The sequence below is a fragment of the Calypte anna genome, chromosome 18, assembly GCF_003957555.1.
Source record: "Calypte anna isolate BGI_N300 chromosome 18, bCalAnn1_v1.p, whole genome shotgun sequence".
Lineage (NCBI taxonomy): Eukaryota > Metazoa > Chordata > Aves > Apodiformes > Trochilidae > Calypte > Calypte anna.
This window is the reverse complement of record NC_044263.1, coordinates 11,403,888-11,418,404: the sequence shown is the minus strand read 5'-3', so window position 1 is coordinate 11,418,404 and position 14,517 is coordinate 11,403,888. Positions and strand designations below refer to the sequence as shown.

The 14,517-nt window shown below is 46.2% G+C and overlaps 1 protein-coding gene across 1 annotated transcript in view; it reads right to left on the bottom strand.

Annotated features, from left to right (window-relative positions):
• The window catches only part of MYH10 (myosin heavy chain 10), a 101,830-nt gene extending 91,690 nt beyond the window's left edge, over positions 1-10,140 (bottom strand). Inside the window, exons 1-2 of the mRNA XM_030461731.1 lie at positions 10,065-10,140; positions 7,087-7,464 (exon numbers count right to left, since the gene is read on the bottom strand). Coding sequence (XP_030317591.1) covers positions 7,087-7,431 — 345 coding nt within the window. The 5' untranslated portion in view covers positions 7,432-7,464; positions 10,065-10,140. The remainder of the gene's footprint in view (positions 1-7,086; positions 7,465-10,064) is intronic.
• Positions 10,141-14,517: the final 4,377 nt, after the last annotated feature.

Here is a 14,517-nt window from a genome sequence, read left to right as displayed (position 1 = left end):
ACAGCTCAGACTTCACTATGGATGCTCTCTGCAGCTAGCACTGAAGAGAAGAGGGTCACCAGTAGGAGATTTTCACACTTACAGCCTTCAGCTTCTAAGTTAGCCCAGTAGTGCAGATTACACTCCAGCTCACCACTTCTGATAGTGACAGGCCCAGTGCAACAGCCACTCAGACAGCATGGCTGCTTCAGCCACAGCAACTGCTCAGAGGTAAAACATGATCTTAGGTTGCACCAGGGCCAGAGAAGTATTAATAACCTTTCACAAGGCTCCTGTATAGCTGCTTGTTGGAGCCTGACTGCTCTATAGAGAGCTTAGGATGGACTTACCACTGACTTCTGCTGCAGGCTGACAGCCTGAAGGGCTGTCTTGCACAAACTGCACTTTCCACTAAGTGCTTGAACTGAAGTCCATAATTCAGGTACCATTCTTTATAGAAATAGTGCATGTCCTTGTCAAATACTCTTTTTCATAACTCCACTTGCCAGAGAGCATTGATTCAATTCCCTTAAACCCCTCAGATATTTCTAACAAAGTAAAACTCCGCACAGGACTCTCTCAGCTTGATCACACTTGGGAGTCTTCCCAAGTTTTGCGTCAAAGCAACCCTTACGATTTAGACCCCACCATTTTTCTGTCTTATATTAGGTATCAGATCCAGTGACTGGTTTCTGTTACAGAAAAGAAATTAAATAACAAGCACCATTTCTTACAGGTTCTTTTAGTACCAGCCTTCGAAAGTCAGTAATGTGAAAAATTCCCAACTGGACCAGCAGAGAAATTAAAGCAATTAAAACACAGGAGCTTATATAACAACACAGACTGTTCTAGGTTACACTCTGGCCTCACAGGAGGCAGGAGCTTAAGAGAAGAAACAGCTTATAGACAGCTCCTCAAGTGCAGTTTTTATTCGAGCTCCCACCCACAGCAGGCTCTGGAACTGGAGACTACAGCATATTTCTCATTCTTTCTCTCTTTTGCCCCAGTAAAATGAAAAGTACATAAAAAACCTCAAGTAGCACAGGGCTGCAGACCAATTACAGAGGTAATACCTGTAATTATCAAAAAATATCTGCTTAAGTAATTGTAATTGCACAACAGTAAGCAGGTTTTCTTCTTTACTGGTAGAAAGAAAACCCAATAGGCATATACCCAGAGAGCAGTAATTAGCAGCAAGGCTCCAGGAGCTCCCAGCCTTACAGAAAGTTTCTAGCCTTCTTGAAAAAGTCTTTGCTAAAAAAAAAAAAAATAAAAAAATTGGGAGTAGGTGGGGAAGATAATGAATAGTTCATAAGTTTGGAGGACTTGAAAGTTGAACCTAACCCTTTCCTCAAGAGTGCTTCACCATCTTTGTGTCCTCACTCAAAGGACAGCAAAATTAGTTCTAACTATAATTCACCTACTGCATGCACAGGTTTTACACCACATGCACCCCTCAAGCTCTTCAGTTAAGCACCCAAACATGGGTCAACAACTGAAGGCAGCACCAGGGGAACAGCCAGCACACAGCCACACCAAGGCAAGAGGACATCTGGACACTGACATGGGTTACTACAAGTCAGCTACCCAGAAATTCTATTAATTTTAACCCTTTAGACTGAACGAGGTCAGGAAGCAGCTAAGTGGGAACTGCAGAATGCTTTCTGTGGGTATCTACAGATAATCAACTGCAGGCAATTGGACTTCCTTCAGGAGAGCTGGGACTAGAACAGATGTGGTGACAGCAACAGTCTTTAAAATAGATTTTTATAAAGCCCACAGGATTTTTAATATCTTAGTTTTTACTGTAGCTGAATGAGTGAGCAAATGATCCCAGTCTTAGTGCACTGGGTATAGCGATGGGAAATTTTGACTAAATAGATATTTACATTTATTAACAGAGTGCAGTAGGTAAATAAAAATGTTTAAAATATACTTTTAAAGGGATATGGAAGGTTCTTTCTTGCCATCACAAGAAATACTGACACAAAAGCAGAGCTTTAAATTGGTGGAAAAAGTGTTACCTAGCCTGACTCCAAAGTGTTAACAGTCATCAGTTTATTCATTCCAATTCCAGCCAGTGTTTGTAATATCAGGAACCAGATGCCTTCCATTTAAGTAGAAATTAGATATTTACATATTTACATTCCTAATCTATGCTGGATTTTTATTAACTAAAGTGCTTTTAATATAACTTTCTTACAGCTCCAAATTTCAGCCTACATAGAATGATACCTAATAACTCACTGAAACATTATTTAGAGTGCTCAGGATCACTCCTGGCCACTTTGCTTTTTGCAGGTCTTTAGGTGATATAATGTATCTCAAAATTTAGTCAGAATTAAAACAAAAACAAACAAAAAAAAGAGAATCATCTTGCAATGAAGTGAATGGACTCTCAAACTGCACCTAAGTAGCAACTGACTCTCCCAAGCACAGAGAAAAAAAATGGTAAGGCACAACTTAAATATTTTAAACAGTACTGCCACAGATCTTTCCTTCAGATCAGCCATATGAGTTCAGCTGGGTAGTAAACTTTGAGTAGAAGCTAATTTTGAACATGATTGGCATGCCTATATATAAGCTTTCTGCATAGACACCGAGAAGAACACATTGTTGATGCTGAAGTGCAGAGAGATCAAGATGGAGAAAATGCCTCTTCCTACAACAGAAACTCCTCTGCAGCTTTCAGACCTTAATTGTAGCTCTCCATTAAAACACCCATCTGTGTTTCCCCTCCATATAGTCCAGTGCAGCACCTGTCCTCCTAGTAATTTCTTTTCAGACTAAATTCCCCTTCTTCTATTTATCTCCCCTCCCAGTCCCATCCCTTCCCACCAAAACCACAGACCCATTTCAAGAGCCTCCCTTTTTCCCAGGATTCCAACTGAAGGAGACAGCTATAGCTCTGGAAAGCTGAAGTCACAACAGCAAACCGACACCACCAGCTTCTAAGCCATGAGCAAAACTGCTCCTGAACCTCTGCAGCTGACAGCACAGCAGTTCAAAAACCCAAGACAGTGATTTCCTACATTCAGCTGCCACACTGGACCATGAAGAGTTTGGAAGCTGGTTCATGAGAAACCCTGAACCTCATGAAGCAGTGACAAGGAGAAGTACTGAAGCAGTAAATCTTGCCACAAGGCATTAAAGCAAGAGTAGTTTTGAGAACTCAGTAGCATTCAAGGCTGATGGACCCCTTAACATCCACTCTTTCCAAAGATGCCTCCATTTTATTGTCTGATGCAAAGATTATTTTTTTTCCCTCCCATGAAATCATATTGTGCTGACATGGCTTCAGCAGAAATCAAAATCTAGGATTGGTATCTAGAAGTCTTTTACAGTGAAATTTTATTGATGTTTCCTCACTCAGGCTACAGACCTTGGTGACCCAAAACCAGTGACAACTAAAACTCCTAAAGCAATGCCCTCAGAAAGAGATCTTCAGCTCAGTTCACCATGGCATAAAGATATTCAAGAATCACCATAAAACCAGTCTGAGCAAAATTATGTTTATTCCAAATCCCCAAAAAAACTTTAAGCCTTTTAGACAAAGGCTGGGTACCCCTCACAATGAACTACCTTCAGTTTCCCATCTCCAGCTATGAAGGATATTACTAATTACAAATTGCAGCAAAGTGTTAGAGCTGCTCACTCGACAGCAGAGCAGTGAATTTCTACAAGAACCTGAAGCACTGACAGTTCACATGCATTTAAGGTTACCAAGACCCATGAGAAGTTGCCACTATATCAAGACATAAGCCACCAATTTAGAGTGTTAATAACTCAAATGACACATCCCTGCTCTAAGAAATGCTGACAGCCCATAGAAAGCACAAAAATCTTGAAAAGCTCAGCTACAAAACACCAGGAAGAGTGAAAATTCCTACCAAAGGTAGAAGTAATGGGGGAAAACCTGTTGTAGAAGGCTGCACCTTCACAGAACCAATATTTGGACCTGATTAAAACCAAGCCACAAACAAGAGCAGAGACCATCTCAGGGACTGAGATTCCACATCATGCTTAGTCATGGATGGGTTAAGGAAGAAAATCCAACTGCAAGAAGTCACTGATCATTTCACACATTCTCAGGAGTCAATGTAGATACATAGCATACAAAGAGTGTACAGTTTCTCTAGGAAAGAAAATGAACATATTCATCAGTTACACTCAAAATTCTTGTGCAAGAAATGGAAGAGGTAATCTTAAAAGTGGAGCAAGAAGTGAAGTGATTTCATCTCCAAAGTAAAACACAGATCACTTTTTTTGATCACTCCAGTCATTCTCCCCAGCAGTTCTTATACAAGTTCTGCTCCTTTTCACCTTCTGTGCTGTCAAGAATAGATCAGAAATAAAGACAGGAGCAAGCAGACATCATGCCCTTACAAACCACTGGTCTTCCACATTTGTGTTCATTTCCCACAGCATGGTACCAATGCATCTCAGAGGACAAGATTGTGCCACTTGGCAGACATTAGAAATACTCCAAGTTCCAGAAACTCCTCACCATCCCTACTTAGATGCTACATGAAACTTTTCTTGATGAGATGAGCAAGAGCACCCAAGCCATGCCCAGTGGCACTAGCAAGCTTTAGTCAGCCTTCCCTCTTCCTCCAGTAGTGTCACCATAAAGAGGGATATTATAAACTAATGAGGACCCACTGTCCAAATCCCTTAGCTTGTTTGTTTCCTTTCTAGGGCTGGGAAGAAAACATGTATCTATTTCAGTGGATAGTTTTTCATCTTCTGTTTCCTGGAAAGGCAAGACTGCATGCAGCCCATTGTGAATTAAGGAAAAAAAGAACAGATTCACCATCTCCACCTTAACTACTTGAGACCAACACTAAAATATAAGATTTTGCTTTGGTTATTATGAGATTACTATGTGGAAATCAAAACATACTTTTACCTGACTCTTGTCATGGCCAAACCACTACAACTGACTCCCACAGCTTACTGAACTTTGCCTCTTCTCCTTTCCCCAAGCCACCATCAGCAGGTTACACAGGCTCTGGGCTGTGCAGTCCACAGCACCCACAGTGCCACAACCAAGAACTTTAAGAGATCTCCATCCCAGATCCCTACCACAGCTGCACCAAAAATCCCACCAGCTCAAGTTCTTACTGAGGTTTCTCTATGGCCTATTGACTTTCCTCAGCATTCAGCCTCTGCTACAACACCACTCACAACTGCTTTCTCCCTGGTGCTCCAAAAAATAAGCTGAGTTTTAATTTCAAACTATAAGTCATTCTTACAGCTGCACAGGATTATTCTTGGTAACAGAGGATCCTCCAGCAATGTCCTGGAACTCCAGCCTCCAGTTAAGGCCAACAAATCCATTAGCTCTTTGATTCTAACCAACTTCTTCCAGCTCGGGGGCAGTGGAGGTAACATATTGTTCTAATAATCCTATCTGACAGCTGCATCTCACTGACAAAGGACCAAATTTTAGTCTGCCTCAACAGTTAATGGAAAAAAGAAGCAAAAGAGAAGCCATCGTTTTGGGAAGTAAATAAAAAAAACAAAAAAACAAAACCCACAAAAACCTAAAAAAAAACCCAACAAACAAAAACACAACAAGAAAAAGGTCACTGAAACCCCACAGAGATAAGAGCCAATCCCAAAGGGGAGTTTTCTTAATTTGTCAGTCACCCAAAGTAACACAGAACTGGATCAGCTGGGTATACTGAGGAGTGACAAGTTCCCACCACCATCCATGGATTTGCAACCACATTGTCTGCACAGAGTCCTTGGACTAGAGCTTGCTTTGACATTTAAGGCCTTCAGCTCCTAACCTTCATAATGAAATACAGTTATAATCACTGTAATGGATTTCCTAACAGCTAGAATTACGATTGACACATATGCTGAAAGCTTTTGACCTATCAACTTGTTTCCTTTTAATTTTCAGTCCAGTCCTTACTAATTATCCAATTAGCTTACTTGTAAGCTTGCAGGAAGCATTCCAGAAGTATTATTTGCTGAGGCCTTGGTGGAAGGCCTTGGGAGGCTGAAAACCAAGAACCCACACAGGGAACTGACAAAGAAGCACAAACATGAAGAATATCTTAAAATGGCATATGATTTTTAGTAAGTCCAAAGATTACCAAGAGACGAGGAAAAATAGGCAGTTAATGTCTACATAGGGAAAATGCACCAACCAACTAGCAGAGCTAAACAAAATTGATTTAAGCTTCAGAACAAGCACTTTATTTTTTTTTAAACGAGCCAAGCATTTAAGCAGATGTTCCAGTTCCTTTCAAGATAGAAAGTCACTTGTGCTCTTAATGAGACTCTGACTCAAGAAGTCACTATGTATTCAGTTTGCCAAAAGACAAGGACCTACTCTTAACTGCACAGCACAGACACTCATTTCACATTGGTGAAGGAAAGAAGGGAGTCAAAAGCAGCATCAATGGCACTGGGATTTCTAAGTCTCTATAGAAAGATAATGATACACCAGATGTTCCCATGAGTGCTTCAAAACTACTGAAAAAGCAAGCTTTATCTTATTGGTTTATTTTAAGTACTTCAACACATTCTTTCCTGGCCCACAAAGTTGATATTAGATTCCAAAAAGACATTTTGCATTCCTAGCACTCTCCAGTTTCAGCTTTTACATAATAGCACAGCCTCTTATTATCATTCTTAATGTGCAGCAAGTTAAAACAAGATACATGCTTATTCACATGAGCAATTAAACAACAGTAATTCAGCAAAGTTAGGTTTTGTAATCTCTCCTCAGCTTAAACGAGCCATTTGATACTATTCACTGTATCAGTTAAGCATGTCTGAGGCAAGTGCTCTAACAAGAGGCATGAGCTAAGCACCCTGAGTTGCCATTTAGCATTCTATTTTTGAAAGATACTTGCAGGATTATTTCCATAGGAGAATTTTTTTCTTATTTGTTTTATGACAACAGAGTTCTTGATCTGTACACAGCATGGAAAGGCCCTGGACTTACCTAAATGCTAGGGACTCTGAGTATTTAGGCTGTTGAAATCAAAGCCAGGACCTGCTTCCAACATTTCAGATAAATAAAGGAAAGGGAATCAGGTAATTTCAGCTGCATGAGCACCCATAATAAATTTAATAATTAGTACTTACATAGATGAGCCCAGAGTAATACCGATCCTTTAAATTATGTAATACTGAGGCTTCATTTAAACAGGTTAACTCTGCCATGTCTTCCACTTTAGAGAACTTTGGGGGATTCATCTTCTGAATATCATCTTTATTGACTAGTGCTTTCTTCCCATTCTCTGCCAGTTCGACCAACACTTCATCCCCTTTTTCCTCCTTAATGCTGGCTGCCTCAAATCCATGGCGCTCCGAAGGAATCCACACCAACTTCTTAGCAGTCCAGTCAGCCTGAGTGGCAGGGTTATAGATCACAGCCCTATCCACAAAGAGGTATCTCTCTGGATCTTCCAGTCCAGATCTCTGTGCCATGGTAAGAAGTGAAGGTGTCCACTATCAGTTACCCTATAAAAGAGGAAGGAAAAAAAAAAAAAAAGCAAAGAGTGTGATACCTGCCATATCAGTATTGATTAAATTAATGTGGCACAGCAATGAAGTGATCTCCCAATAAAATCTGTATCTTCCTTGATGAAGAAGTATTGTTAATTTCTTCCATCCAGAGGACCCCTATTCACACGGTGAACAAACCAACTGCCATGCAAAAGTTAAAATGCCTTCTCAGGTATAATTTCAGTCCCTGTACAGGGAAGCTCAGTATAAACTGGTTCTAATTGTGCACCAGATAGGGAGATATTGCAACAAATGCCAAAGCTATAAGCAGGAAAGAAGTCTTCAGTGCTTAAATAAGGAAGATCAACTCTAACAAAAGCCTGCCAGTAAACTCAGCTTTGACTGAACATTGCAAAAAAATGATACAAAACTATAAAAAAAATTTCAGTGGGTAGTCAACTACAGTAACCAGAAGGCAACAAGAGTGTGTTTTAAGATGTCTTCAACTAGAGAGGACACCTTGAGACACATGGGGTTTCCACAAGCCATTAAGTGAGCTGAACCTTGCTCATATTCTCCTTGAAAACAGAAGGCTTTACATTTCTCCAGCCTGCTTCTGTTTTCAGTCCTGAATGCTGACATTACCATACCCCAGAAAAATGTCTCCTGATCTCAAGTTTACCTTGAAGCTCAAGACACAGCAAGGACTGATGTTAGATTTTGCAACAGCTTTGCAGGTAATTTGAAGGGGAAAGAAAAGCTGCTGACAAGAGGATTGTACCTGCTTGCCTCTACCTAAGAAAGGCCATTCCATCTTTAGCTGATACTATTGTCACACCCAGGGCTCCTGGAGCAAGCAGTTTCACCTGTAACTGCCCAAGGAGCAACAATGTCAAGCCTGACATCTAGTAATAACATCACCAAATATCTTGGGTTTTCACACATTGGATCTCTTCTGCTGTAGAATGTTACATTAGGTAATGGCAGCCTCCTCCAGCAGGTAACCTAAAGGTTAGCTTCAAAAGCAAGGAAGGGTTTGTCACCTTTCATACTCTGGTATGCACCCTCATGGAAGAAGTTCTGCAACACGCCCATGCAATTAAACCAAATAGTTGTGTCTCCATCTACACATGGACATTTTCTACATTGACCAACTTTACTGTAGACTAAGCATGAAGTCACTGAACCCTCCAGAGGTTTGAGCAGACCGTTTACTGCCCACAGTGTAATTCAAATTAAGAGGTGATGACTCAACATTTAAAGCATCCTCCGACAGAAAAATTCCATGAAGAGGGAATGACTGAGGGGACACCGTAAGTGACAGCTGAATTCCTCAGCCAGGAAAATTAAGGTATTAGTCAAGGAATGCTACCTTTGGCTCAAGAAGCCCACGGATCTAATATCTGACCCTCCCTCCCCAGTTCAGCAAGCTGTTTCTCTCCAGTGGGCCAGACAACATCTGAAGTCCCCACAAAGACCCGAAACACCACTGAAACACCACTGCCACCCTCGTGTGTTCATGGATCTGGGTGTCAAGTCTCTGAGAGCTCCCTGGCCAGGTATGACAGACAGCCAAAGGCAGCAGTGATAAGCTGGGTCTCAGTTTTCCACGCCAAGACGCAGGGAAATCTAGAGGCCAGATAAAATTCAGACGACAAAATTAATTGGTGCTGTTCCCCAGTGGAATTAAAGGCTGACGACTGACAGGAAGGAATGGACAGGCTTTATACCGGTTCCTGGGGAACAGACCGAACACTAGGGGATCACAGAGAGGCTTGGGGGTCATTTTTACACTCGGGCTTCTCATTCCACAGAGCTCACCACAAAAGACCCTTGCAGATGCACGGCAAGTTACAGCTTACCCTACCCAAGGCTCCTCTGTTAACAATGGCATTCAAATGAAACACACAAATGAGCACATTTATCATGCAGGAATCCAGCGCTCCCAAAAGACGACTAGCGCAGGAAAAAAAAGAAAAAAAGAAAAAAAAAAATAGAAGACCCTACACACGTTCTGTTCCTCTAAACAAAAGGGGGTCGGTTGGGAGAGCCCCGCCGGGAATGGGGAGTGGCATCCCCGGTGCAGCCCGGGCGTTTTCAAGGACAGGGGCAGCCCCAGGAGCCGCAGCAGCCGCACCGCCCCCGGGTACCGAGGGCTGATGCTCGCCGCCGTCGCGCTGCGGAGCCCCCCTCGCCGGGCCGCAGGCCCCGCCGCCGCCCCAAGGACAAAGGAGGAGGCCGGGGCAGCTCGGCTCGGCGGAGTCCGGCCCCGGCCCCGCGCTCCCCGCACGGCCGCCACCGCCGCCCCGCCCGCCCGGAGGCTGCGGGAAAGGGAGAAAATGGCCACCTTCCCCTAAGCGGTACCGCCGGCAGCGGCGGCGATGCGGTGGAGGGCAGAGCGGGCGGTGGGATGCGGCGGGGCGGGCGGGCGGCGGGGCTCACACAAGGGGGTCTTTGTGTGCCGGGCCCGCCGCCCCCGCCCCACCCCCACGGCGGGCGGGCCCGGCCGAGCGCCCCCGGTGAACCAGCAGCAACCCCCAACCCATCCCAGCTCTGCCCAGCGCAGCCCAGCCGAGCCCGCCCCGGGAGCCCCTGGTCTCTGCCGCCCGCCTCACCCGTGTCGTGCCCGGCCGCCGCCGTGCCCCGCAGCTCACGCCGCCCGCCCGGCTCCTCAGCCGTGCCGCCGCTCCGCTCCGCCCCCCTCCCGCCGCGCTCCTTTAGCGCCACACCGAGCCCTCCACCCCCCGCCCGCCGCCGCCGCCCGCACCGCCTCCGCCGCCGTCGGATGCCGCCCTGCTATTGGACGGCTGACACGTCAATCCACCGCCCCGCTCTCAGCCATTGGTTGGCGGCGCGGCCGCTCTCCGGCCACGGCCATAGCAACCTCCACACGCTATCCTCCAAACCCCACCTCCCCGCTTCGCCCCGCCCCCTCATCGCTGATTGGCGGGATCCTCCCGCCGATCGGCCCGGAGCGCTGCTGTGATTGGGCTCCCGCCACGCCTGTCAGGGCGGGTCCCGCCCCGCGCTGCAGCAGCACGCCCGGCAGGGGGGCGCGGTTGCGCGCGTGGTGCTGCAGCGCGGGGCGGGCGCGCGCGTTTCCCGCACTCACCCCAACCTCCCCTCCACCCGCACCTCGGCCCGAGGCCGCGTTCCCGGGTTTTGGGTCCAATAAAGGATTTTTAAGACCCCGAGCCGACTACAAGCGGCGTGAGAGATAACGGGGCAGCCGCTCCCCCGGCAGCGGGCACGGCTCTGCTGCGCGCCCCGGGGTGGCCTCACGCTTCCCTCAGCCGTGCGGGGTGAGGCATCGGGCGCCGGTTTGCAAGCCCGGGGTGGCACTTCGGTCCGGCTGAGCGGCACCCGGAGCCCATTCCCAACTTTCCAGTTGTAGAAGCTCCCTCGCAGCCCTCTCTGAATTGCTTCCAGGGTTAATCCCCCTGGCTGTTCAAACCCAAAACCCAGCCCCCGCATCCAGCCGAGTGGCCCCGCGCTGGCTCCGCAGCCCCCTCAGCACCGCCCCTCAGGCCCCCGGCCCAGCTCCTCCTCACACGCGGGTTTTGCCCCTCCCTTAAACATCATCCCGAGGCGTTCTGCGGCCCTCGTCTCGTCAGCACCTTTCCCGCATCGAGCATGTAGGCAGGAGGCTGCAGAGTGGAAAAAAAAAATGCTGCTTGCAGCATCTCCGAGAGCTGTGGGTGACGTGGACTTTGAAACTCGGGGCTGGGTGTGATTTGGTTTGCAAAGCCCGGTGCGGGCTGCTGGCCCGCGGGCTCCCGCAGTGATGCTGCTCCAACAGCCGTGGGGCACTGAGATGGAGAGCCTGGCCTTCCCCACCTTTTTACTGAAATCTTTGCCATGTTTGGCTCCCGAGCTCAGATCTGCTCAGGAATCAGACATCCAGCAGCACGGTGAGCTCTTGACTCAGCCGTGGCTTGCTCCAGCCCAGCCCCGCATGTGTGCGGGTTGCTGGGAGCATCGAGAGTTCCCATCACCCAAGCTGCGGGTTTCGTTTCTCCATCCAGACCGAAAGCAAATGAGATTCGAGCTCTTTGGGTGGAAGGACTTGGTATCGGGGCTTTTTGAGCAAGGCTTCGAGCAGGGTGGGGAGCAGAGGGAAGGGGCAGGAAGCCTGGTGAGGGGTGAAGCCCCTTCTTGGGATCCCGGGAAGGGCTGGGGGGGTGTCAAGCAGCCCCTGGACACAGGGGTAACGATGTCTCCCATTTCTATGGAGGATTCTAGGACTGCATGGATGAAGAGAGGTTTTTCAAAGCAGCACCTGGCGTTTCGATACAGCTTTGCACTTTTAAGGGGTTGCTGAATTCAAAAAGGGGAGGCTATGAGTGAAACCATGGGGAACCGGGCTCGTGGCATGGAGCTGGGAATCACTGGGTCACCTCTGCTCATCCCTGCACACAGATCCCTTCATGTGCAACTCCTGGCACTTGGATTTATATGAAAGTCTCCTTCTTAATTACCATTTCAGTGGGAGGTCTTGTACATCCTGTTTTACCAAAAAATAAGGGTGTTGACTCCCAAGCACAGGTAGATGAAAGCCAAGAGGCTGAACTGGTAACTCCCCAGCTGTTTTTGCTTTGCAAGGACTGCCACTCCCAGGGCTGGGGTGGCTGAGCTGCATGGCTTGGGGTTGCTTAAATACAGGCATCCAGCCTGCCCCAGCTCCCAGAATTTACAGTTTTCCTTTGTTCAGCCCAGAGGTCTCCATGAGATGCTCAGCCAGTGGTGCCAACCCATCAGCACTGCCAGGGCTTTGCAAGAGAGCAGCCTGAGGAATATTTTTCTCCCTTTGGGAAAATAAAAAACCCCGAAACACGTGCTCAAAGAGACAGTTACAGTCAGCCCTTGGGGCAGCTGAGGCCTCAGGATAGTGAAGCACCTGCACCCCAATGCCTTCATGCTCTGGGTCAGCACATTCAGGTCACACTGCTTTGGGCTTCAGTGACAAAACTGCCAATTTTAGGTATGCAGCATCTTTTAAAGGAAAAATAGAAACATCACACAGGAAACATTATTCTGGAGATAAGCTGTTTGAAGAGTCAGGTTTCTTTTAGAAAATTATGTCCATGGAAAATCTTTGAGGATCCTGTAGATGCCATGTGGAGTGTGTCAGGATTATAGCATTGAGTTACTATTTTTATTATATGATTATTTTTATCCAGGACAGTGTTAGGAAGGAATTCCCCAAATCAGCTCAATGTCTTTGACCCATAGAGGGAAAGACAACAGCTCTATCTTCCCCAGGAGACTTGAAAAAGCAGAGCTTGGAAAGGGCAGAAAAAGCATCTTTCATAAAGGATTCTTATTTTAAGTAGAAATTCATATTCAGCTGGTGCCTAATCCTAAAATTGTTTCCCTACCTTTCAAAAGAAGGCTAATGATACCATGGCTACTAGGGCATAGATGTGCTTAAGGCAAAGTGTGTCCCATGGGTGTTTCCAGAGCTGGAACCCGAGTCAGTAAATAAGAACAACTGAAGTTTTACTTTTGTAAAACAATGTGGAGGATTTAGGCAAAAAATGCTCATTTCATTTGTAATTTAGAGGTCTTTCTCCTGGTGGCATGTATTGGAAAGCTCATTTCCATTCTAGGTGATGTGTGTCTCCAAACCCAGTCTTTGGGGTTGCTGGGGAGAATCAACTAGAAGGACAAAACACATTATTGACATCCAACAGCTCTTTGTTCTGTCCCATGTCCCTACCAGCATCCAAAATAATCCAAACAACCCTCATTCCTTGATTATTTGACACCTTTGCTTCCTGCAGGGACTGATGTCCTCCCTCCCTGCCCTGCTTCCCGACTGCAGCAGGGTTTGGGCACATCTCCAAGACTTACAAAACCCAGTCTGGCCTCCCCCAGGAGACCCATGTCTCTGCAAAGCAGAACATCTGAGCATCTTTCTGGGTCTGATTTTTTTGTGTGTGAGTCCAAGTATTGAACAACACTGAGCCAGTGTTCAGAAGAAAATGCAACGAAATGCAAGAGCTGCACACTGTGCAGTGGGGGTGACAAGAGGACACAGGACTTAAATCCATGAGGATTTGGTTTCCAGTTCAAATGCTGACTTGCTGCAGCTTTGGGTACCTTCCCCGTCCTCTGCAGAGGGAAGGGGCTTCATTGTGCCCATTTGCCATGTTAGAGATGAGATGCCATTGGATCTATAACAAATTTTACACCTTCAGAAGGAAGGTGTGAGGAGCAGGCAGAATTGCTCATGTAAAAACTCCCTGCTTTGTTGCATGGGATCAAAACGCAGAGCAGCGTAGGAATAAAAGAAAAATTATTCCACAATAAAATTACTTCATAGTTAACATTTCTATGGGAGAAGCTTGAAAGGAATTGAAATTCAAGCCTCATGCTTAACACCTGAGTTTCAAAGCTTTCCAAGATGTAATAAATTACAGTAAGATGAGGTTACACTTATTTCTTGAAGCATGCTGTCCTCCAGGACCACACCATTTTATTTTATCCTGTATATCATTTAGGAAACCTTTTGAAACAGGAGGTGTTCTCCAAAGCACTGTACAGGGATCACCACCAAATATGAGCTTCATTGTTTCACCCATCAGACATTTTAGTCCTGGATAGTTAAAAAAGTTAGCTAAATCAGGAATGGAAAGTCTGCTTCCCACTCACAAAAGGGGATTGCACAATAATTGGTTGGACAAGCTGCTGTGAACCTGATGTCACATCAGCAAAAATAGCCATCTCTGCAGCAAATGAATCAAGATCTGAGCAGCAGAGTGAAAGATTTGCATTCCTTCAGAGCAAGCCTCCAACAACCATGTGGCCATCTTCTAACAAGTTGTGCTGGAAGCCAAAACACCCCAGAGAACATCTTGAGCCTCTTCAAACACAAAGAGCTGAAGCAGAGGACCCACCTTGGATCATCCTGCTCCAATCATGCTACAAGGGAGACCCAGACAGGCACCAGGGACCTGTACTTGCTCTCTCCCTTCCTTCCCCTTTTCTCAGTCCTTGGGGATGAGGATTCCTCAGTCCACTGGGAAGGAGCAGAGCCTGGGAAGCCAGAACAGGATTTTGCAATCA